The sequence below is a fragment of the Ornithodoros turicata genome, chromosome 4, assembly GCF_037126465.1.
Source record: "Ornithodoros turicata isolate Travis chromosome 4, ASM3712646v1, whole genome shotgun sequence".
NCBI lineage: Eukaryota > Metazoa > Arthropoda > Arachnida > Ixodida > Argasidae > Ornithodoros > Ornithodoros turicata.
Genome location: NC_088204.1, coordinates 75161127 through 75184461, shown reverse-complemented (window position 1 = coordinate 75184461; position 23335 = coordinate 75161127). Strand labels below are relative to the sequence as shown.

The 23335-nt window shown below is 44.3% G+C and overlaps 1 protein-coding gene and 1 long non-coding RNA gene across 4 annotated transcripts in view; both read right to left on the bottom strand.

Annotated features, from left to right (window-relative positions):
- Positions 1 to 212: 212 nt before the first annotated feature.
- LOC135391886 (tectonin beta-propeller repeat-containing protein 1-like) overlaps positions 213 to 23335 on the bottom strand; it is a 42634-nt gene continuing 19511 nt past the window's right edge. For 2 of the 3 annotated variants that reach the window (XM_064622414.1, XM_064622415.1), the window contains exons 12-23: positions 22635 to 22756; positions 22413 to 22565; positions 14191 to 14337; positions 13967 to 14115; positions 13006 to 13136; positions 12652 to 12851; positions 10742 to 10893; positions 10324 to 10519; positions 5202 to 5337; positions 1968 to 2167; positions 1780 to 1896; positions 213 to 538 (exon numbers count right to left, since the gene is read on the bottom strand). In XM_064622414.1, coding sequence (XP_064478484.1) covers positions 497 to 538; positions 1780 to 1896; positions 1968 to 2167; positions 5202 to 5337; positions 10324 to 10519; positions 10742 to 10893; positions 12652 to 12851; positions 13006 to 13136; positions 13967 to 14115; positions 14191 to 14337; positions 22413 to 22565; positions 22635 to 22756 — 1745 coding nt within the window. In that variant the 3' untranslated portion in view covers positions 213 to 496. Of the gene's footprint in view, positions 539 to 1779; positions 1897 to 1967; positions 2168 to 5201; positions 5338 to 10323; positions 10520 to 10741; positions 10894 to 12651; positions 12852 to 13005; positions 13137 to 13966; positions 14116 to 14190; positions 14338 to 22412; positions 22566 to 22634; positions 22757 to 23335 lie in introns of those variants that run through there. The other variant, XM_064622416.1, reaches the window with a different exon arrangement.
- On the bottom strand, positions 5832 to 9436 carry LOC135391889 (uncharacterized). Its single transcript, XR_010422136.1, has 2 exons — positions 6487 to 9436; positions 5832 to 6411 (listed from the first exon to the last, which is right to left on the bottom strand). It is a non-coding gene; the product is annotated as an uncharacterized LOC135391889 (long non-coding RNA).

Below are 23335 nucleotides of genomic sequence, written 5' to 3'. Positions count from 1 at the left end.
CCAGACCTTTGAGCCCGAAATAATGCGTTCTGTGTATGCTCAGGGACGACCCCTTAGTTCTTTCGGGTCCTAGGCCGCTTGGGTACGCTATTCTGGAACACCCTATTGTGTTTTGTCTCTTGTGTACGTGACATCTTTAGTGAATATGCCTTCTAGGGCAATGGCAGCAATTCCCCGATATGCTGAAGGATGTCTGCGGAACGGACAGTGTGTACGAGGGTGCAGTTTTTATTTCTTGCTCATCAGGAACAAGGCTGGGGCTTTTATACGATTTATCAACACTACACCATACTGGTGGCATCTGTGGTCACACGGTACGTCACAGAAAGAAGCAAATGTCTTCAAGGGGTCTTTATGCACGGCACTCGAGAAAAACTGGACGTAAACATTACAAGTGTACTTTGAGCATGGGGCATTTGGTAATAGGTGGCGCCGCAGGACGAGTCATGGCATCACCGTTGAGGCGCGAAACGTCACAAGTCTGCCGCTTGCCCTCCTAGTAGGAACACCCTCGCGCAGATATGTAGCTCCATTCAACCTAAAAGACAAGTTGACAAGCCAGATGAGACTTACACCGCGGTTACACGGGGACTCTCAATGGTCATTTAAACTAACGGCCATTGAACGTGTGCGTTAGCGCCACCCGGTGTATGACGTGTCAACCTCTCAAGAAGCAATGGATCCAATGCTCCTTGAGAGGTTGACACGTCATACATTAGGTGGCACTAACAGACATGTCGAATTATGTCGAATTAGGGTGCCTCGATACCCTATGTTGAATGGCCTTTGCTTTAAATGACCATTGAGACTCCACGCGTGACTTGATACGTAGCAGTGCCGTCACGCTGATCTCGTTGTCGCCGGAGCCTCCGCAGCTGCGGAAGCAGCGGTGATTTTTAAAGTTCGTTTGTTTAATATCTGAGCACTTTTCGGACGAAAAAATTAGCCAAGTGGATTGTCGGCCGATGCCGAACACAGTGGTATTGGTTTCATAAAGTGGTTCTCGATACGACCGTCCCTTTAAAGAGGCAATAAAATGCAAAAACAACGTTACACGCTATGTTAATTTCGTTACGAAGGTGCAATCAAAATTATAACGGACTCTTTTGTGCTTCGACGCTAAGAAGTGAACGACGATGACGCTCGTGCATCGGTGTTTTTAGTCCAACATGCGCGTGCACGCGCGTGCCACGCCATGGAGCAGCTCCGGTGAAAAACATAGTGCGCGTTTGCGAAGCGGACTGGCATCGCTGTCCGATGGACGTGAAGATAAATGTTGTGAGTGGAACATTCGTGAAAACTGTTGTCGGCTACAATTCAGTGAATCGCTATAGAAAAATGCAGCAGTGCGCATTATGCCGCGCATATACGGAACACAATACGATCGGACCCGTTCCAAATCCACACACGCACGATAGGTATGGTCTCGCTTCTCCTGTTGTCTGATTGGATGCTGCCAATCTTTGCCTCCTGGGGATATGGATATGCCGCCAAAGACGGCTCTGTTTTCATTGCGTTTTTCTTCTTAACTATAGCGCTGTTTGAACTAATTTTGTTTGGACTCTACTGATTGGAACACGGACTTTCATTTGACAGCAAGTGTTTTTTGCATTTTAGTGCCCCTTTAATCGTCGTCAACGTTCGAGCAATGATCGGAAAGGTGACAGTTGACGAAAAGTCAGCGAGTGCCTATGGCGGGACTCTAACCCACACTTCTCTGATAGCCCTCCTTCTAAAACTTACATCGTTGTATGAGGGATCGATATAACCGATACATACCGCAAAACCAGTTTCCCACCCCGTTCCGGAAGGGCACACTCTCGTCATTCCTAGCCGCCGAGCTACAACGTTGGTCAGTGCCGTCCCAGATTCCACAACATCTATGATGGCCAAGACCTACAATGAGAGCAGATGGAATGAAAATGTCATTTGAATTGCCTCCTCGCTGAGCACACTAGTTTCTATACCTGATCGTTCGGTCCCACAGAGACACGGGACACGCCTTCGGAGACTAGATGCCAGGTATTACCTTCGGGAACTGTCTGCGTCACATCAGCGTGGTACCAGAGGCGACGGAGAGCGTCTACTGCACATACCCCAGAACGTCCTGCTGAGACCTGGGTTAGTCTCGATCCTGTTGGCGGTTGCACTTCGGACCAGATAGTACCTGTTGATCACGTTTGCATAATTGGTAAATATAGCCTTACACGACAGTAATGAGACCAATATTTTGGGGCTTCATGAACTTAGGGGGGGGTTACCATGATAACGTGCGTCGAGACAGTGGTCGGTCACTGGAATAGTTTGGTTCTTGCGCTGAAATCTCGGGCCGTAAGTACTCTATGCGAACTTCAATAAACGCCGCAGTTGTTTAGCTTCCCTCACTACTAACGAGACTAAGCGACTTGTACCATATCAACAACTTGCTGGAGACATTACAGGGAAAGATGTTGGCGGTCGTGCAACCTAAGCCGCGTTTCCATGAACTCGACAGAGCGGGTCGAGTTGACTGTCGAACCAAGTTGAACTCGACCATCCCTCTGCTGTCGGGTTGACTCGATTCGACTCGACACGGAGACAACTAGGCCCGACAGCGTTTACATGAGCGAGTTGACTCGACATAAGTCGACAGCTCAACTCGACCCCCTCCTGTGGAGTTCATGTAAACGCCGCTCAAGTCGGCCTGTTTTGTGTGTGTGTGTGTGCGTGTGTGTGTGTGCACACGTGCGTGCGTGTGTTTCTTTGTCATTGTTTTTTCTGCACAAAATTTTCAAAATGATACAGTAGAGCAATTTCAATTTTGTCATTAACTCAGTCGACCTTGTGACCATTAGGCATAGGGTTGCTTGTGCAGTAAGGTGGCTAATTAAGAGAGATATTTTCTTTCATTTAACTCTTTAGTGATATGTTTCCAGAGAAATGTGAGATAGCAGAATTGTAGGAAAGCGACTTCGTTTCATTAAAATCCTGAAACGCGCCCGCACGTTTGTAAGCGCTCTGGTCATGTAGAAAGAAAATTAAAAAATCGAGCAAAATCCCGCCCCATGCATTTTTAATTGCCCATCCCGCACAAGCAGTGCTAGTTTTCCCTGTGTCTGCTTCACATTCAAGTCACTTCACATAGGCGGCGCTGCCTACAACGATGTGAGATGCCCATTCTGATATGAAAGAACTGATGTTCTGAGGCTGGAACAACATAGAAGGGACCAATACATACAAAGCCTCAATTTGCCTAAGAAATTAACGATGAAAGATGAAAGTCACTGAAAAGGTTAGCTAGCTGTAGAACTCGAACCCACATCTTCTGGATTGCCGGTCCAGGGCTCTACCAATTGAGCTAAGCTAACACGCCCTCTCAGCGACTTCCAGGGTGCGTCATCTGAAGGGACAAACGATCCACTCTCTCTCACTCATCCTCCTTTCACCCTTACATTTTTGCTCACTCATACACACATTCATACGACGGGATCGACGCAGGCGGCAACTGTTGAACATGAAAGAGCTGATGTTCTGAGGCTGGAACAACATAGAAGGGACCCGAGAGCACCCCCCCCCCCTCCAGACGTCCGCCGAGGGGGCGCAAAAGTGGCTGCGAGTTCGCGGTGTTTGGCGTCCGTCACACCGATGGCAGTGGTCCATAAAATGCACGCTGTTCTAAACCAACGTGAGTACGTGGTAGATGAAGGAAAAATGTTTGTTCTCGATCCATGTGACAGCCTACAGTTTGTAGTTTTCTCCTGTATACCAGCTCCTTAGAATCTTTTGCTATTGCTGCCACTCGCGCCGTGGTCACCGCTATTGTTTCGGAATACAACCATCGTAGCAACCAGAAGGCGTCTCGGCTAGAGATGCAAAATTTCCGCAAATTTTGAATCGCTAAAAAAAAAAAAAAAGGAAAGAAAACGTGTCTTTCAGGGTTTTCCCGAAAAATTGGATAAAATGGAAGCAAAGGCGGTTGCTGCCGAGTCGAAGCATTTCCGGCCAAACCACAGCATACAATGAGCTAGAAACGTTAGTAGTGTTCATTCTCTAGGCATAAATGCAGAGCAGAGCATGCCATGAGACTGCTGTCTACTCAGCGATAGGTAATTAGAACAACCCGTCCACTCCGACCATTGCTCCGACATTATGTGAACGCGATGGCGATCGCTTGGAGCGGCCAGACGGAGCTCTAAGTTGATAGTTATTGGCGGATTAGAGGCACCTAAGGTACTATTGGCGGATTGGAACGCATCAGAGGCACGAAATTTAACATTTTTGAATTTTGTCGCCTGGAAAGTTTGGGCTATATTTCCGGAGACGAGGAAAAAAACGAACAAAACTTTTTTTCCCAAAATTTTTTTTTCGGGGTTACGCATCGCTAGACTCGGCGGCACTCTTCACTCTGGCAACAACAAATTCGCATCTGCCTCTCACCGTCAAGTGCTGCTGATACTCCTACTACTGCACGTTGGCGTTCCGGACCAAAAAGTAGACGCCGGTCCTGCGCACACGGGAGAAAGCTGCGGCTTTTGAGTGCGATGGGCCATAGGAAATGCACACAGAGAAAATTTGCTTGATTTTAATTTTCCTTCTACGGGACCATGACAGGTTCACAAAAATTGCCGCTACCAGTCTGCAGAGTTTGCGGTTGGATAAACCTCGTCTTCCGCTTTTACAATGCGATCGAAATGTTTGAGGTGTAATGGCGCAACAACATCTATGGCCATAATGCACCAAAGCCCTGATCATATCTCAGTAACATGGTAAGTTATGTTTCGTTTAATACGTGGTTAAATTTGGAATAACGCCCTATCACATGTGTCGGGAAAAACTGTAGTTCGCAGCATGGATACAGTGACTAAGGCAATCGCAAGAGAAGCATTTCAGCTCAGCTCAAGCAATGAATTGCAACGTATGCGTTTCTGTGTCCTCTTCGCAAGTGTACTTTTTTCTCTCTTTCTTCTAGTAATACAAAAACACAGTGTAACAATACGCAGTAATATAAAGTAACACACAAAGTGATACACAATAGAACAACGCACTGTGCAACGCCTGGTATTGTGCGCAATCGAAAGATGTAACGTCTGCTGGACTACCCCTGTGGTTGGGTCTCCCTGCATATACGAGATGCTCGTCACTTACGCACTTCACAGAACAATTCGGTGAGCCCCACGACGAAGACGAAACCCTGATATAAGAACCAAGAATATTACACGTACCAATGGGCTCTGCGTCCGAAATGCCGAGCCTGACGTAGCCAATGCCGTGTCTGTCTATTGCCAAGACAAGGGAACCAGACCCGACGCTGATGGACTCGAAGTCTACCTCAAAAGGCACGAGGCGCCATAGCTTGCCCTGAATACATGCCCAGTAAACCAACAATGACCTGTGGACGTCCCCAGAACGTTCAGCTCCGGACAATAGAAACGTCCTTCGGACATCCTTTATCATCCCTGGGACGTCTGTGGGACTACCTGTAAACTGCCAAAGTCACATCCCAGGATCTCCTGAAAACGTCATTATAACGTTCCGAACTACATTTCACGGACCTGAAATGGATCTTTCTCCCATACTGTGTTTTCTTTCATGTCGTGCCCCGAATGCTGGTAAAATGCCAGATACAGGCATCTGGTGGACAGACTTGCTGAAATGTTAAACAAGCCTGAGCAATGGGTAAACACTGGAGACTATACAAGACAGCTGTCCTGTGCAGTCTTCAGTGTTCACGACCTGCTCAGGCATGTTTATCATAGATTGTCCAGTAGCTTGCCTGTACGTCAGTTCATCGGTTTGTTCTACTCAACTCTGCACATCAGTGTCTATCTGCAGCACAGGCAAGCAACATAACATAACAAGACTCCAAAAGTTCTTTATTTTATGCTACACAATACGAAAACACTTTCACTCTTTATATTGTACTTAAAAATGTTTCACTTTGACTTGACTTAGTCACACACCGTTGCCTGGTTCTCTTGATTTAATGTTGAGACACATCTTCAGCTGCCGATTGTTTTGATGCAGATTATTTGACGTCTCCTGATACTGCACTTAAAAATGTTTCAGTCTTGGCTTGACTTAGTCGCACTGTCACACACGTTTATCTGGATGATATTGGAACACATCTTCGGCACCTCTTGATATTGCACTTAAAAATGTTTATCTCTTAACTTAGTCGCACACAGTACCCTATAGTTCTCGATTTAATGGCGAGATGCATCTTCGGTTCTTGATTCCTTTGATGCAAGTTCTTTGCCGTGGCGTAGCCGCCTTTTTGTCGCAGTGTCCACTTCAAACATAATAGTGGCACGAAGTTTTCTGTTTCGCTTAATGGCATATTGGGTCAGATGCAAGATGAGACCACACATAAAGGTCGTCGCAGTCATTGCACAGCTCGTGCTCGTTGCCCGCAACGTCACGCTCCTCAGCGCCCTGGAAACATACGCTTTTAGTATGTCACACCAGCCTGCCCAAGTTTTAATCTGATTTCATATGAAACATACACACCGGCTACATCAAAATCTTCCTCTTGTGCGACGGCCATAATCCACACAAAGAACACGTTGAGTACTGGCTACGTTTCACGGAACAGCACTGCATATGTGAGGCCGAGCCAAGGGGTTCTTCATACTGAAATGCCAACAGCTATAATACCCTCGTCTAGAACTAGCCAGATCCGCATGCTCACCTATCCAAGTCACAACTGACTTTACTGAACTTTGCTTTGCAACTTTGCTTACTGAAAAAACTTAAGCACTGGCAAAGTGGCGTTCATTATGACAGTAGCATAACTGGAAGGAAAGGACTCGACTTGCCATAAAATTCGGCGGTGCAGTGAGAGTGGCGCAAGTGACCTTTCTCCGCATCTGTAAAACATGGCAACTTTCAGATCATTTCTCATAACACTCCTGTGTATATGCTAGTTAATCGGACATAAATGATGTCTGGAGTCAATGATAGAAAAAGTGCAAGCCGACTGTACTACGACACCTGTACCCGAATGTATTGTTATCACCGAAAAGAAGAAATTCACACCAGTGGCAATGCTGCTTTACGTGAAGATAATTTGGTCTTACCAACAGTCGGCAGCCCAGTTCATCTCGAAGCTGTAACACAGGACAGAAACGACGAGTGATAAGAACTTACTGCTTTTTCACTCGTCGTCCTTGTCTTGTGTTGCTGCTTTGAGATGAGCCGTCAGCACCAACTACCCACATTGCTACTTTAGTATCTGCAATCCTGTTTCGTGCAAAAAGTACAGTTTATATTTATATCAGCATGATAGCCAGTAAGAAGTGTTGCTGCTCCTACGTCATTCTGAAGGACACCTCGTGGCAGATGAGACTGGATCCATTCTTTCCTCATCCGAGGACAAAATTACATAAACGTAGTGCATATTGAAGCGATAAACTGGGAATTCAGTTTCAGTGAGAAAACCTGTAGAAAAACTTTTCGCAAAAGTACACGTAAATGTTTTCCTGCAACAATCATATGCCACATACCTCTTTTCAGTAGCTGGCCCTTGTTCTGTATGATTCGTAAGCATCCTGCAAGTCTCCTCCATTTGTATGACAAACTGCAAGCTACAAGACAATTCATAACAAAGCCAATTCAAGCACTAGCAGGCTACACAAAGTTCAGATAAATAATAGTAACCCCATGGGAGAGAAGCCTGAGCAGGAAGGCGTGGAGATTACCCAACAGGTAGCCTGCACTTACGATATTTTAGACAACAGTAATAACGGGGAGTAGAACCGAGATAAATATGTACATAAATATCGAATCACTACTACTTACCAGCGTAATTGCAGTCCTGCGCATCGCTTGTAGTTTCTTCCGACTGAGCTGGTGCATAAGTTGTAACACAAGCAGTTGTACATAATGCAGTGCCTGACGACTGAGATTCTAAATATTCACGTTTTTGCCCGTTTTGAAGAGTTGAAAGACGAAAACTGCGAACCGACGAGCTCGACGACCAACAGCAACGACATTTCAAAACACGTACTGATGCAGATGGCGCTCGGTCTTGCTCCTCGTGTCGACGACGAGGCCATTAAAGTTTCGGTTTCAAACTCAAGTGAAAATTGTGCAAAGTTCGATTCCGGTACTCTGCGCGAATGTTTCTGGTATATGGACCCAACAAACAGTTGGAAACCACTTGGCAATCAAGTGGAAGCACTTTACTCTGAACCAGAGACGGTTTACTCCACTTCAAACCACTTTGGCATACAAATGGAACCACTTCGGAATCCAGTTCAGATTTTCACCTGGGCGATATCACCCACCGTAACCACCATTGTGATCGTTAAGGTTGTTTCATATAATTTTACTGTGCGTCTTTCAATACGTTTTCACCGTCTTTTTGCGACCTGACAGGGCTGTAGCGCCATGTACAACATCGAACACATATATGTGGCGTCACCAGAACTCTCTGAATTCAAAGCAGTAGTAGTAAGCACTGATTTTAGTAAGCAGGGTTTGTGCTGGCCCACCGTTTCATGCTTGCACTATCTTCGCAGCAGTTGGCAGGCGGGTAGTTTCACAGTCAAAATACTTCCCTCAACTCAGCGCAAGGCATTTCAACATTATTAATTGATCCATAACTTAAAAACCCTAGACTAGGGGACAAAAAAACGACAAACACAGACAAGGTCTCAATTTTGTCCCCTAGTCTCGGGGGTTTAAGTTATGGATCTATACCACCAGCTCGCTTGCTACCTCTCTATCCTCTCATTATTAATTGATTTCACGGATTGTGGAACTACAGCCCGTATACTAAGTAATCACGCCCGAGCTGGAGGAACACAAGCTTCGTGAGATTGATTGCCAAAGTTTTAGCGTGATTCCATTTTCAACAAGCCCAAGTACTATACAGGGTGCTTATTTTGATGCTTTGCAGAATTTTTATAAAAAAAAACGCTATGAGGACAGCACAGATGTCATTTTTGCAGTCAAATTATAGGACCAGGCGGACATCCTCTCGAAGAATGTATAAAACTACAAGTTGACTAATTACATAAAATTCATTAATTAACTCTGCAATTAGGGGATTCTGTGCAAAAGCGCGATAGCAGAATGAGAGACTATGCTTGTTAAAAGCCATTCCGCGTCTAGCAATTCCTGAAACACGCACGTGCGTTAAAATATCCATCCCTGAAGTTTGACACGAAACCGCAGTGACTGGGACCGCAGAGAGCACAGCGCTCATTTCATGTCAGAGGCCACGTGATTTGGAGCAACGGAGATGATTGGAGTTGGCCGATATGCTGACTAGATAAACCGCTTTCCGGCCCTGAGAAGCCTTCGTCGGCATAGATGATGCGCTCTGAGGCGCGGTTCTTCGTTTTTACTCATTTGCATACCAAAATCCAGCGATGAATATTTCACGTCACGCGCTCTTTTCTGGATTTTTAAAAGATAGAATGGCTTTGAACGAGGATTGACTCCTATTCTGCTATCTCGCTTTTGTCAAATTCCCTAATTAAAGAGTTAATTAATGAATTTTATGTATTTACTCATCTTGTACTGACATACACTCTTCCAGATTATGTCCGCATGGCCGTATAACTCAATTGCAAAAACGGCATCTGTGCTGCTCTCATAGCCTTTCAGAAAATGCTGTGAAGGATAAAAATGAAGACCCTGTATTTGTGTTAGATCAACAAGTAGATCATTGCAAACTTCGGACACAGAAACAATGGACAAAAAGCCGGGGATGTTACCACGTAAATAGGGACATCTGGTCACTTGACCTATATAGGTGCACTTTATCAGAGTACGAGACTTTTGTATAGTGAAGCATGAAATATGTGTTTCTACATTCCAAAAGTAACTCACTCTCATTCAATTCAGGTAAGCTTGGGCCATGCATTGCAATGTTGCTTTCGTGAACAGGTGATATGAAAAATGATATGAGGAACAGATTTCGTGAAATATTGGTTGTTTGATGTGTTACCTGCCATGTGCGCTTCAATAATGATTTCATACTTTTTTGTTCGATGCTCAAAATCACTATGGACCTGCCTTTCCAACATACTGTTCAAAACTGTGTTATGTAGTATGAAGCTGCAATAGTTTCAGCACAAAAATATGCATGCATTTCAATTTAAGTTTGACATCCAGGTAGGACGTTGTCAGGAAGTCCCAGTGACATACTGCTCGGACATCCCACTGGATAAAATTAGGACATTTTTAAAGATATCTTAAAGACATTTTTAGGACATCCATGAGGGACCAGGACCACAGGATCATGCGAGGATGTCCTTAGGACGTCGGTGGTTTGCTGGGTGGCGAAAACTCACAGAGAAGAATACGTAAAGACGAAGTAAGAAGACCTCCAGTTACCTGAGGACACTGACGTGTGACTCCACTACGGTACAGGACCCGTCCATCAGTAGTCACGGCCCACAATGCTACAGAACCTTGTGAGGTGCTGCCGTAGTCCACTTGAAGTGAAATGGACTTCAGGGTCCCATCTCCGATAGGTCCCGGAGACGCTTCGACCTCGCGCCATGGCCCACAGGTATTCAACTTGCTCAGCCTATTACGAGGCATGTGAACAAACTTAGTAGTCGTTCTGTGCAGCGTAAAGAAAGGATAATCCAACTATATAGATAATCCTGCGAAGTGGCGAGGAAATGCTTAGGACGAGAGACTTGCTCTTCTGCAGGGTCCTGAAGAAGACTAGTCTATGTTCGAAATATCGACGGCTTTCCCCTTGAGGTTCTCCCCTGGGCAAGATATGGATTTTATTTTTCCTCACCTGAACCAGCGCCGTCGTCTGTAAGTGTCGTTAATCTTCATACCAGAATGATATGGGTGCACCCAACCAGTTAAAAGTGTCTCGCAAGCATATTGCCAGCCATCACCATCGGCACCTCCGGGAATGTTGTTGTCAACTTCCCAGTCTGTAGTCTGAAATATAGACACAATAGAACTCTCCCTGTTTGTAAACAAATGACGTCATGGTGTTTGACAGCGCCATCAATTTGGTAGAGCTGAACTACTCTCGAAGCTATGGGCGAACAAAGTCGCGCCCGAGAGCCACGGTCTTGAGGGGATTACGATGGTCCCTGAAAGTGACGCGACCTTCGATCCTACTTTTCTTTCAATAGGAGCCAGCGAACAAGTGCCCATTCGTGCAACCCAGCCTTCCCCGTCAGATTTGTTTCGGTTTCAGTCTGTCTACCAACGTCACGATGACGTTTCTCGGGTAGAGGTCTATATTACAGCAAACTTCGGTCAAATATAGCCGTAACCTAGTCATTTTGGAATCGTTAGATGGCGCAGTGTATTACAATACTCGTAGAGCGATGCAAAATAAAGTGTCGGACCAGAGATCTCGATTTTATGTGGCCCCTCGATCGCCTCTTCCGTCGTCCCAGCCGATGGAACTATAGTCGTGTTCAACCTAGGAAGGGAAAGAAATCTAGTCTGTCAGCTCTCAAAATATTACTGCACCGCAGATCAGATGGCTGGACGCAGAGAGGTCACGCTTTCTCTCTGCGCCAGATAATCTAATCCATCGTACTCACTCTGTTTACGTATTGGATGCTAAGATTGGCCACATGACGCTGCGCAGCAGAATGTGTGCTCCCCTACTGATGGCGCACGGTGGCGCTGCAGTATTTCTTCTGGCGCGCCATTCCGTTTCCTTATCTCCAACGGCGTATGTAGTTGACGGACTAGATTTCTTTTCTTTTTTTAAGTGGGCCATGACTATAATTGTAAGAACTTCGTCATCGAGTCAAAACCTTGCCAAAGGCAAAGCTCGCTTTGTTTGTCAGGCTGCCTTACTGTGAGCATGGTCTATGTAGTGTACATACCAGCCCTGGGTAGTGACGAAGTTACAGTAACTACACTCTTAGAAATGAAGTTCCCCACATAGCACGCTCCTAGCCAACCATCATCCCGAATGACAACGTACTCGCCTCTGATTTGTTGAAAACGGGAGGAGGAGCCTATTTTGTGAGCCATTTGAGTGTTTTGTGGAGCCATTATGCACGGCACAAGATAGGCTCCTCCTCCCGTTTTCAACAAATCTGGGGCGAGAACGTTGCCATTCTGTCAGGCTCTCCCAGACGCTGACACTGCGGTTAATTAGAACATCTAGAGCACACTCTTCTTCATTGCCCACACTATACCAACCTTCCCCGAACCGCACTTTCCGGGTCTCTTAATCAGCTGGAGTCTCGTCTACCCAACGTTACCCTCCCCCCTTTCTGGATCTCAAAATTGTTTGGTCCCTGGCTAAATCCAGTCCCCCAACGCTCTGGGACACCACAGGACTTCGATCTTTATTGTGAAGGTGCTTATTATTTCATTCCCTACTTCACCAACAGCATACTCGGATATAGCGTATCGCCCCTGGCGATGAAACTCCCGATTCCTCACCTCAAAATAAAGTTGTTGTTATTAGTGTGGGCTAGTATATCGTACGCACCAGTCATGGCAAGTTACTAAAAAGTTCCAGCAAGAATAGTAACTGAAACTCAAGCGGTAACGCCACTGAGCTGTAAAAGCCACATCGAGTCGCATTTGATGCACACTAATATATCTATTTAAATCTATATGTAAATGCATTTGTATACGCATACGACTAAGTACAGCAGAATGGAATTCCATACAGGACGGACTTCGCAAATGATCCGTCTAGGGAAATAATTCGCTCACCCACTGCCAATGAACTGAATCCGGCTTCACGCTGTCTTTAGTGCACTCCACAAGTCCTGTGTCATCACTCCATTCGGGCCTCGACTTTGGAAGATGTTTTGCCGCAAAGCCAGAAACTACATTCCAGCGCTGGTTCTCGTAGACATAAGTGGTCTTTCTGTCCGTCATCGGGTGAACGTTGTTTCCCTGATTCCGAAATCCTGTTACGTGACAAACATCGCGGCAAGCAGTAAGATCCAATGCCGTTGAGAAGTGTAAGGAGACAATGCACACACAGCCGTGTCTTCAATGCACTCAAAATGTGACACATCATCGTTTCGCTGCGTATGGAAGTGTCATGTATGGGGCACTAACCTTGATAAACACCACCCCCGTATCCCCCGGTGTACACCCACGGCCTGTTGTCGTGTCCTAGGGCCCACGTGATCCCACGTGGGCATGACTCGACGACACGGAAATGACCACCCCCTAAGTGACGCCACAGCCTGGGAAAGAGAAACAGGAGTATTCACCTCTAGCCAACGCCACCTAGGTTTGAGAAGGCCTGCTTATTCCCTCCTCCCCCTCCTTTGCCACGTGGACATATAAAGTCAGAATTGGTCGCTAGTGCAATTCGCCCTTCTGCGAAATTGAAGAACTCCCAAAGGATTGCAGCTAACTTGGGATCTGTATACCTGAGTCTGAAGACAAAAAGTACAACACGCTTTCCAGAAAATCAGTCTTGAGAAAGGTCGGCGTCACCTGTCGGCGTCACCTGTCGGCGTCACCTTCATTATCGGGCCGTGCTCTGGCAACGCCTCTCAGAGCTTGTTGTGCACGGACGTTTCCCTCGCAACGCTCCTTGGCCCCGTACAGCGAGGTAGCTAGTGGAGTGTCACGAAGGCGATGCTCCGCTTTCTGCGTGATACGGGCCTCCTGGGCTCCCTGTGACCCGGGTGTTTTCGTTTTCTTTTTTTGCTTAGGCAGCAACCCAGCGTGCTGGACCTTCTTTCCTTTTTATTTTCTTTTTTCTTTTTTTTTCCTGCAGATAAATCTCCCTTCGACTCAATCCATACCACTCGAGCTGCTCCTGGGGACCCGTTGTGCGCTTCAAAAATCTCCTTTGACACGAAACGTCCTCCGAGCGGAGGAAATCCTTCGCGGTAGCGCCTTGTTTCTGCTTAGCCCAATGGCTCGTCAAGTGGAGGAACGTTTTTTGCCCCCTTCACTGCAGTAGAGGCGGGATGTCGAGCCGAGGATCGTTTAAGAATACGGCCGTGAATGTCACTTCCTCCTCTTAAACCGAGCCCAACACGATGTTACAACTCACACTCACCTGCCGCTCAGTGAAGGTCCTCCCTTACCCACACCGCGGATAGATTGTACGTAAACATCGCCACAGTGTGTGAGGCCCCAAATTGCTCTCTCCGTGGCCGGACCAGAATCGCCGCGCAAGTTGTTCGCTGCTAGGTTAAGTGTCGCCGTCTATGAAAGACATATATGTGACAAGTCTTAGCGGATACGCGTTACGATTCAGTCGCCCAATTCTCACTAACTTACCCAGTCCTCCAGCTCCGCATACGACACGAAAACAAATCTCAGGAATGACGCCTCCTTACTGAGTTCCTTGGTCCAGACTCCAAGAGTGCGCTGGTCACGAGTGGACAGGATGGCGACGCACGTGACATCGGCGACGTTAATTCTCTTCTGCGTTAGTTTATAGTAAATGTGATGAAGAGCACCATTAGTTTATATCAAATGTGATGAAGAGCGATCACAGTCGACAGACAGCAGGAACACGCAGACAAGGGTTACAGAACACGTGGAATTGGATTGCAAAAGGAAAGAAAAATATGGAGAGGTTAATCCACGAAAACAACACGTTTGCTATGTATTTATGAGTGGCTGCGGCCGTTTATGTGTTCTGAAACCCTCGTCTGCGTGGTCCTAGTGTGTGGCGATTGTGATGGATGTTCACCAACGACCCCGTATCTTACCAATGATGAGGAGCACCGTCAGTTGATATCAAATGTGATGAAGAGCACAGTTTGTTGATGGCAAATGTGATTAAGAGCACCGTTAGTTGATAACAAAAGTGATGAAGAGCACCGTTCGTTGATGGCAAATGTAATGAAAACCGTTCTATGTTGTTTGTGTTTCTTCTTTCTTCTTTTCTTTTTTTTTTCTCAGCGCAATCACGATATAGAGACACACAGTTGATAGTGGCGTTGTACTGTTGAACATCCGGCCTGCTCATATGACCGCAAGGACACTTGGGAACCAATAAGAAAGGACACGCTGAAGACGACTACATAGCGTTAATGTTAGGTACGAGGGGTGTTCAAGTCAAACCGGGACTTTGTGTCTCCAAGTGTGTTTTTGCCCCCGAAGACGACATGTGCGGAATGCATCAGCCTGCTTCGTAGTATAGCTTCAAGTGCACAGCACCAGGAACAAGTGCGATGCATTCTCGATGGTGTGGATGTGCTCTGTAGGCTATACAAACCCCAGAGTAAGAGAGGAGAATACAATGTCGTAAAAGACTTCGTCGGAAAAAACGATACCCTCCTACTTACAGACAAAGAAGGAGGGTTTGTTGTTATGTCCCACGAAGAGTTCCTCAAGAAAAAAAAAAGCAAAGATACTTTGAAGAAAAAGTTCACGAAGGCTGATAGCATGTCCCTTAGGAACATCCGGACACGTGCTCTGGAATTATGCCGACAGGCTGGTGAGGAGCGACTTGCTAAGAACATCGGTGCAAGAGAAAAAGACTGCTTATACATATTTTTTTGCGGTGAAAACGCACAAGGACGAGCTCTCGCTGAGGTCGAGAGTAACAGTGAGGAATACATGGCTGAAACGTGTCTCCTTGTACCTGCAAAAGCACTTAGGTGAGTTGAAAGTCAGTGACCCATTTGTAATTCGGAACTCTCTCCCGATCATTGAATTTTTGTCTGAAGCATGTGAAGACACGCCGTTCATCATGTCTGTCGATGTATGCGATTTATATTACTCCATTCCTCATGAGGCACTCTTTCAGGCGGTGAGGGAGTGCATAGAACTGAACGATAGGATCAGATTCCAGAACCGGTGCGATATATCTGTGGAAAACTTCTTGGGCATTTCACAGATGTATTTAACCTCTACTTACATCAGGGACAACGAAGACCTGTTTATTTAGGCAAGAGGAATATGCATAGGGTCGTGCGTGACACCTATTCTGAGCGATATCGTTTTAGCACGTGTTGACCGTCAACTGAGCACGACCTTGGCGCCTTTGGATGATAGTCATCTACGTATGTAGACAAGTGAACATCTAGTGTGGTGCAGGAAAAACAACACATGCAGTTCTATTCCACTCAATGACGAACATATTCGTCGAATATTCCACAACCATGGAGGAGGTCTCACCTTTACAAGTGAGCTACCGGAGGACGGCTCTCTGCAGTACCTAGACATCAGACTAGCATCAGACTAGCATTTTACGTTGTATTCCCTTTTAAGGTGTCAAATAGACGTGTGCTTTGTTATGACTAGCGTTTTACGTTATATTCCCTTTCAAGGTGTCAACTAGACATGTGCTTTGTTATGACTAGCATTTTACGTTGTGTTCCCTTTCAAGGTGTCAACTAGACATGTGCTTTGTTATGACTAGCGTATTACGTTGTGTTCCCTTTCAAGGTGTCAACTAGACATGTGCTTTGTTATGACTAGATATTACGTTGAAGTCCCTTTCAAGGTGTCAAATAGCACGTGCTTTGTTATGACTAGCGTTTTACGTTGTATTCCCTTTTAAGGTGTCAAATAGACGTGTGCTTTGTTATGACTAGCGTTTTACGTTATATTCCCTTTCAAGGTGTCAACTAGACATGTGCTTTGTTATGACTAGCATTTTACGTTGTGTTCCCTTTCAAGGTGTCAACTAGACATGTGCTTTGTTATGACTAGCGTTTTACGTTGTGTTCCCTTTCAAGGTGTCAACTAGACATGTGCTTTGTTATGACTAGATATTACGTTGAAGTCCCTTTCAAGGTGTCAAATAGCACGTGCTTTGTTATGACTAGCGTTTTACGTTGTATTCCCTTTTAAGGTGTCAAATAGACGTGTGCTTTGTTATGACTAGCGTTTTACGTTATATTCCCTTTCAAGGTGTCAACTAGACATGTGCTTTGTTATGACTAGCATTTTACGTTGTGTTCCCTTTCAAGGTGTCAACTAGACATGTGCTTTGTGATCACTAGCGTTTTACGTTGTGTTCCCTTTCAAGGTGTCAACTAGACATGTGCTTTGTTATGACTAGCGTTTTACGTTGTATTCCCTTTCAAAGTGTCAAATAGACGTGTGCTTTGTTATGACTAGCGTTTTACGTTGTATTCCCTTTCAAGGTGTCAAATAGACGTGTGCTTTGTTATGACTAGCGTTTTACGTTGTATTCCCTTTCAAGGTGTCAACTAGACATGTGCTTTGTTATGACTAGCGTTTTACGTTGTGTTCCCTTTCAAGGTGTCAACTAGACATGTGCTTTGTTATGACTAGCGTTTTACGTTGTGTTCCCTTTCAAGGTGTCAACTAGACATGTGCTTTGTTATGACTAGCATTTTACGTTGTGTTCCCTTTCAAGGTGTCAACTAGACATGTGCTTTGTTATGACTAGCGTTTTACGTTGTGTTCCCTTTCAAGGTGTCAACTAGACATGTGCTTTGTTATGACTAGCGTTTTACGTTGTATTCCCTTCCAAGGTGCCAACTAGACATGTGCTTTGTTATGACTAGCATTTTACGTTCTGTTCCCTTTCAAGGTGTCAACTAGACATGTGCTTTGTTATGACTAGCGTTTTACGTTGTATTCCCTTTCAAGGTGTCAACTAGACATGTGCTTTGTTATGACTAGCATTTTACGTTGTGTTCCCTTTCAAGGTGTCAACTAGACATGTGCTTTGTTATGACTAGCGTTTTACGTTGTGTTCCCTTTCAAGGTGTCAACTAGACATGTGCTTTGTTATGACTAGCGTTTTACGTTGTGTTCCCTTTCAAGGTGTCAACTAGACATGTGCTTTGTTATGACTAGCATTTTACGTTGTGTTCCCTTTCAAGGTGTCAACTAGACATGTGCTTTGTTATGACTAGCGTTTTACGTTGTGTTCCCTTTCAAGGTGTCAACTAGACATCTTCTTTGTTATGACTAGCATTTTACGTTGTATTCCCTTTCAAGGTGTCAACTAGACATGTGCTTTGTTATGACTAGCATTTTACGTTGTGTTCCCTTTCAAGGTGTCAACTAGACATGTGCTTTGTTATGACTAGCGTTTTACGTTGTGTTCCCTTTCAAGGTGTCAACTAGACATGTGCTTTGTTATGACTAGCGTTTTACGTTGTATTCCCTTTCAAGGTGTCAACTAGACATGTGCTTTGTTATGACTAGCATTTTACGTTGTGTTCCCTTTCAAGGTGTCAACTAGACATGTGCTTTGTTATGACTAGCGTTTTACGTTGTATTCCCTTTCAAGGTGTCAACTAGACATGTGCTTTGTTATGACTAGCATTTTACGTTGTATTCCCTTTCAAGGTGTCAACTAGACATGTGCTTTGTTATGACTAGCATTTTACGTTGTGTTCCCTTTCAATGTGTCAACTAGACATGTGCTTTGTTATGACTAGCGTTTTACGTTGTGTTCCCTTTCAAGGTGTCAACTAGACATGTGCTTTGTTATGACTAGCGTTTTACGTTGTGTTCCCTTTCAAGGTGTCAAATAGACATGTGCTTTGTTATGACTAGATATTACGTTGAAGTCCCTTTCAAGGTGTCAAATAGCACGTGCTTTGTTACGACTAGCGTTTTACGTTGTATTCCCTCCCAAGGTGCCAACTAGACATGTGCTTTGTTATGACTAGCATTTTACGTTCTGTTCCCTTTCAAGATGTCAACTAGACATGTGCTTTGTTATGACTACCGTATTACGTTGAAGTCCCTTTCAAGGTGTCAAATAGCACGTGCTTTGTTATGACTAGCGTTTTACGTTGTGTTCCCTTTCAAGGTGTCAAATAGACGTGTGCTTTGTTATGACTAGCGTTTTACGTTGTGTTCCCTTTCAAGGTGTCAACTAGACATGTGCTTTGTTATGACTAGATATTACGTTGAAGTCCATTTCAAGGTGTTAAATAGCACGTGCTTTGTTATGACTAGCGTTTTACGTTGTATTCCCTTTCAAGGTGTCAAATAGACGTGTGCTTTGTTATGACTAGCGTTTTACGTTGTATTCCCTTTCAAGGTGTCAACTAGACATGTGCTTTGTTATGACTAGATATTACGTTGAAGTCCATTTCAAGGTGTCAAATAGCACGTGCTTTGTTATGACTAGCGTTTTGCGTTGTATTCCCTTTCAAGGTGTCAAATAGACGTGTGCTTTGTTATGACTAGCGTTTTACGTTGTATTCCCTTTCAAGGTGTCAACTAGACATGTGCTTTGTTATGACTAGCATTTTACGTTGTGTTCCCTTTCAAGGTGTCAACTAGACATGTGCTTTGTTATGACTAGCGTTTTACGTTGTGTTCCCTTTCAAGGTGTCAACTAGACATGTGCTTTGTTATGACTAGATATTACGTTGAAGTCCCTTTCAAGGTGTCAAATAGCACGTGCTTTGTTATGACTAGCGTTTTACGTTGTATTCCCTTTTAAGGTGTCAAATAGACGTGTGCTTTGTTATGACTAGCGTTTTACGTTATATTCCCTTTCAAGGTGTCAACTAGACATGTGCTTTGTTATGACTAGCATTTTACGTTGTGTTCCCTTTCAAGGTGTCAACTAGACATGTGCTTTGTGATCACTAGCGTTTTACGTTGTGTTCCCTTTCAAGGTGTCAACTAGACATGTGCTTTGTTATGACTAGCGTTTTACGTTGTATTCCCTTTCAAAGTGTCAAATAGACGTGTGCTTTGTTATGACTAGCGTTTTACGTTGTATTCCCTTTCAAGGTGTCAAATAGACGTGTGCTTTGTTATGACTAGCGTTTTACGTTGTATTCCCTTTCAAGGTGTCAACTAGACATGTGCTTTGTTATGACTAGCGTTTTACGTTGTGTTCCCTTTCAAGGTGTCAACTAGACATGTGCTTTGTTATGACTAGCGTTTTACGTTGTGTTCCCTTTCAAGGTGTCAACTAGACATGTGCTTTGTTATGACTAGCATTTTACGTTGTGTTCCCTTTCAAGGTGTCAACTAGACATGTGCTTTGTTATGACTAGCGTTTTACGTTGTGTTCCCTTTCAAGGTGTCAACTAGACATGTGCTTTGTTATGACTAGCGTTTTACGTTGTATTCCCTTCCAAGGTGCCAACTAGACATGTGCTTTGTTATGACTAGCATTTTACGTTCTGTTCCCTTTCAAGGTGTCAACTAGACATGTGCTTTGTTATGACTAGCGTTTTACGTTGTATTCCCTTTCAAGGTGTCAACTAGACATGTGCTTTGTTATGACTAGCATTTTACGTTGTGTTCCCTTTCAAGGTGTCAACTAGACATGTGCTTTGTTATGACTAGCGTTTTACGTTGTGTTCCCTTTCAAGGTGTCAACTAGACATGTGCTTTGTTATGACTAGCGTTTTACGTTGTGTTCCCTTTCAAGGTGTCAACTAGACATGTGCTTTGTTATGACTAGCATTTTACGTTGTGTTCCCTTTCAAGGTGTCAACTAGACATGTGCTTTGTTATGACTAGCGTTTTACGTTGTGTTCCCTTTCAAGGTGTCAACTAGACATCTTCTTTGTTATGACTAGCATTTTACGTTGTATTCCCTTTCAAGGTGTCAACTAGACATGTGCTTTGTTATGACTAGCGTTTTACGTTGTATTCCCTTTCAAGGTGTCAACTAGACATGTGCTTTGTTATGACTAGCATTTTACGTTGTATTCCCTTTCAAGGTGTCAACTAGACATGTGCTTTGTTATGACTAGCATTTTACGTTGTGTTCCCTTTCAATGTGTCAACTAGACATGTGCTTTGTTATGACTAGCGTTTTACGTTGTGTTCCCTTTCAAGGTGTCAACTAGACATGTGCTTTGTTATGACTAGCGTTTTACGTTGTGTTCCCTTTCAAGGTGTCAAATAGACATGTGCTTTGTTATGACTAGATATTACGTTGAAGTCCCTTTCAAGGTGTCAAATAGCACGTGCTTTGTTACGACTAGCGTTTTACGTTGTATTCCCTCCCAAGGTGCCAACTAGACATGTGCTTTGTTATGACTAGCATTTTACGTTCTGTTCCCTTTCAAGATGTCAACTAGACATGTGCTTTGTTATGACTACCGTATTACGTTGAAGTCCCTTTCAAGGTGTCAAATAGCACGTGCTTTGTTATGACTAGCGTTTTACGTTGTGTTCCCTTTCAAGGTGTCAAATAGACGTGTGCTTTGTTATGACTAGCGTTTTACGTTGTGTTCCCTTTCAAGGTGTCAACTAGACATGTGCTTTGTTATGACTAGATATTACGTTGAAGTCCATTTCAAGGTGTTAAATAGCACGTGCTTTGTTATGACTAGCGTTTTACGTTGTATTCCCTTTCAAGGTGTCAAATAGACGTGTGCTTTGTTATGACTAGCGTTTTACGTTGTATTCCCTTTCAAGGTGTCAACTAGACATGTGCTTTGTTATGACTAGATATTACGTTGAAGTCCATTTCAAGGTGTCAAATAGCACGTGCTTTGTTATGACTAGCGTTTTGCGTTGTATTCCCTTTCAAGGTGTCAAATAGACGTGTGCTTTGTTATGACTAGCGTTTTACGTTGTATTCCCTTTCAAGGTGTCAACTAGACATGTGCTTTGTTATGACTAGATATTACGTTGAAGTTCCTTTCAAGGTGTCAAATAGCACGTGCTTTGTTATGACTAGCGTTTTACGTTGTATTCCCTTTCAAGGTGTCAAATAGACGTGTGCTTTGTTATGACTAGCGTTTTACGTTGTATTCCCTTTCAAGGTGTCAACTAGACATGTGCTTTGTTATGACTAGATATTACGTTGGAGTCCCTTTCAAGGTGTCAAATAGCACGTGCTTTGTTATGACTAGCGTTTACGTTGTATTCCCTTTCAAGGTGCCAACTAGACATGTGCTCTGTTATGACTAGCATTTTACGTTGTGTTCCCTTTCAAGGTGTCAACTAGACATGTGCTTTGTTATGACTACCGTATTACGTTGAAGTCCCTTTCAAGGTGTCAAATAGCACGTGCTTTGTTATGACTAGCGTTTTACGTTGTATTCCCTTTCAAGGTGTCAAATATACGTGTGCTTTGTTATGACTAGCGTTTTACGTTGTATTCCCTTTCAACGTGTCAAATATACGTGTGTTTTGTTATGACTAGCGTATTACGTTGAAGTCCTTTTCAATGTGTCAAATTTTGCCAAGAATTTTCCGCCAACGATGGCCCCAAGAAGTTAACACATTTAAACATAGTTCAACCGAATGTCCAAAGATGCAGACGTTTCGTTCTTTCTTTTACAGATCAATTAAGATGCTACCAAGGCGCTCATCGCTACAGGGTGTTTGCTTGCTTCAGCACTTGTTCTAAAGCCATCGCCATGTTCTTGAGTCTCCATTTTCCTGCCACTTTTATCGAACTACCATTTATGTCGAAACCTTCCTTTGGTGCAGGTTCCAAATCACGTCGTTAATATGGTCACAACGAGTGCTTGCTGTAATCGTGCTCAATTGGAATTTGGACCCGTGCCAATGCATGAACACTACGAGACAAACAGACAAACAAACGTAAAAACTACAACTTATACCTATACCTTCTCTTCTCGTTCACCGTTGGTGTACTCCAGTCGTATCGCTACAGACTCCACACCTTCCAGGGTCGAACTTTCCAGTTCCAACGTGCACTGGACTTGCTCTAGTGGATTGGTCCAGATGAGCGGTCTCGCTGTTTTCACCCATATTGATTGCTGAAATAGCATTGGCCGTCATAATGCCGTGAGTGATCAACTGGTAGGAGCGTCAGGCAATAGTGTTACCATATCCACAGCGTCGCCATCCTTTAAGGCATCCGTTACCCTGACGCGCCGTTGCGCTAAACGGCATAAGACGGCGATTCTGCCCGGTGGCCTTTCTTGAGCTCTTATGTTACTAGGGTCACCTGCAACGGCGAAAGTAACGGCGACACAATGGAATAAAGGTACGAAAGTAACGAACATTAGACAACTGACCAAAAGTAGCTAGTGACATCAGAGCATATAAGGAAATAACGAGTGAAAATAACGACTGATATGTCAGCGTCGGAAATAACGGGTGATATATCAGCTTTAGGGAACGAAAGTAACGTGTAATATACCAGCATTTGGGAACGAAGGTAACGAGTGATATGCAAGCATTAGGGAACGAAAGTAACGATGAATACATCAGCATCTGAGAACGGAGGTATCAAGTGATATAGCCGAATTGGGGAACGAAAGTAAAGATCGACATGAAGGCATTAAGGAACACAGGTAAACAGTGACAATAGGGCAGTAAAGGACATAGGTAAATGTAAGAATAGGAAAGTAACGAGTTATATATCAGCATTAGGGAACGAAAGTGAAGAGCGACATTTGACATCAGGAAATGAAACTAAAGAGCGACATGAGGGCATTAAGGAACGTCATAGGTGTACACTGATAACAGGGAATTAAGTAACGAAAGTGACGACCGATATATCAGCATTGGGGAGTGGGACTAA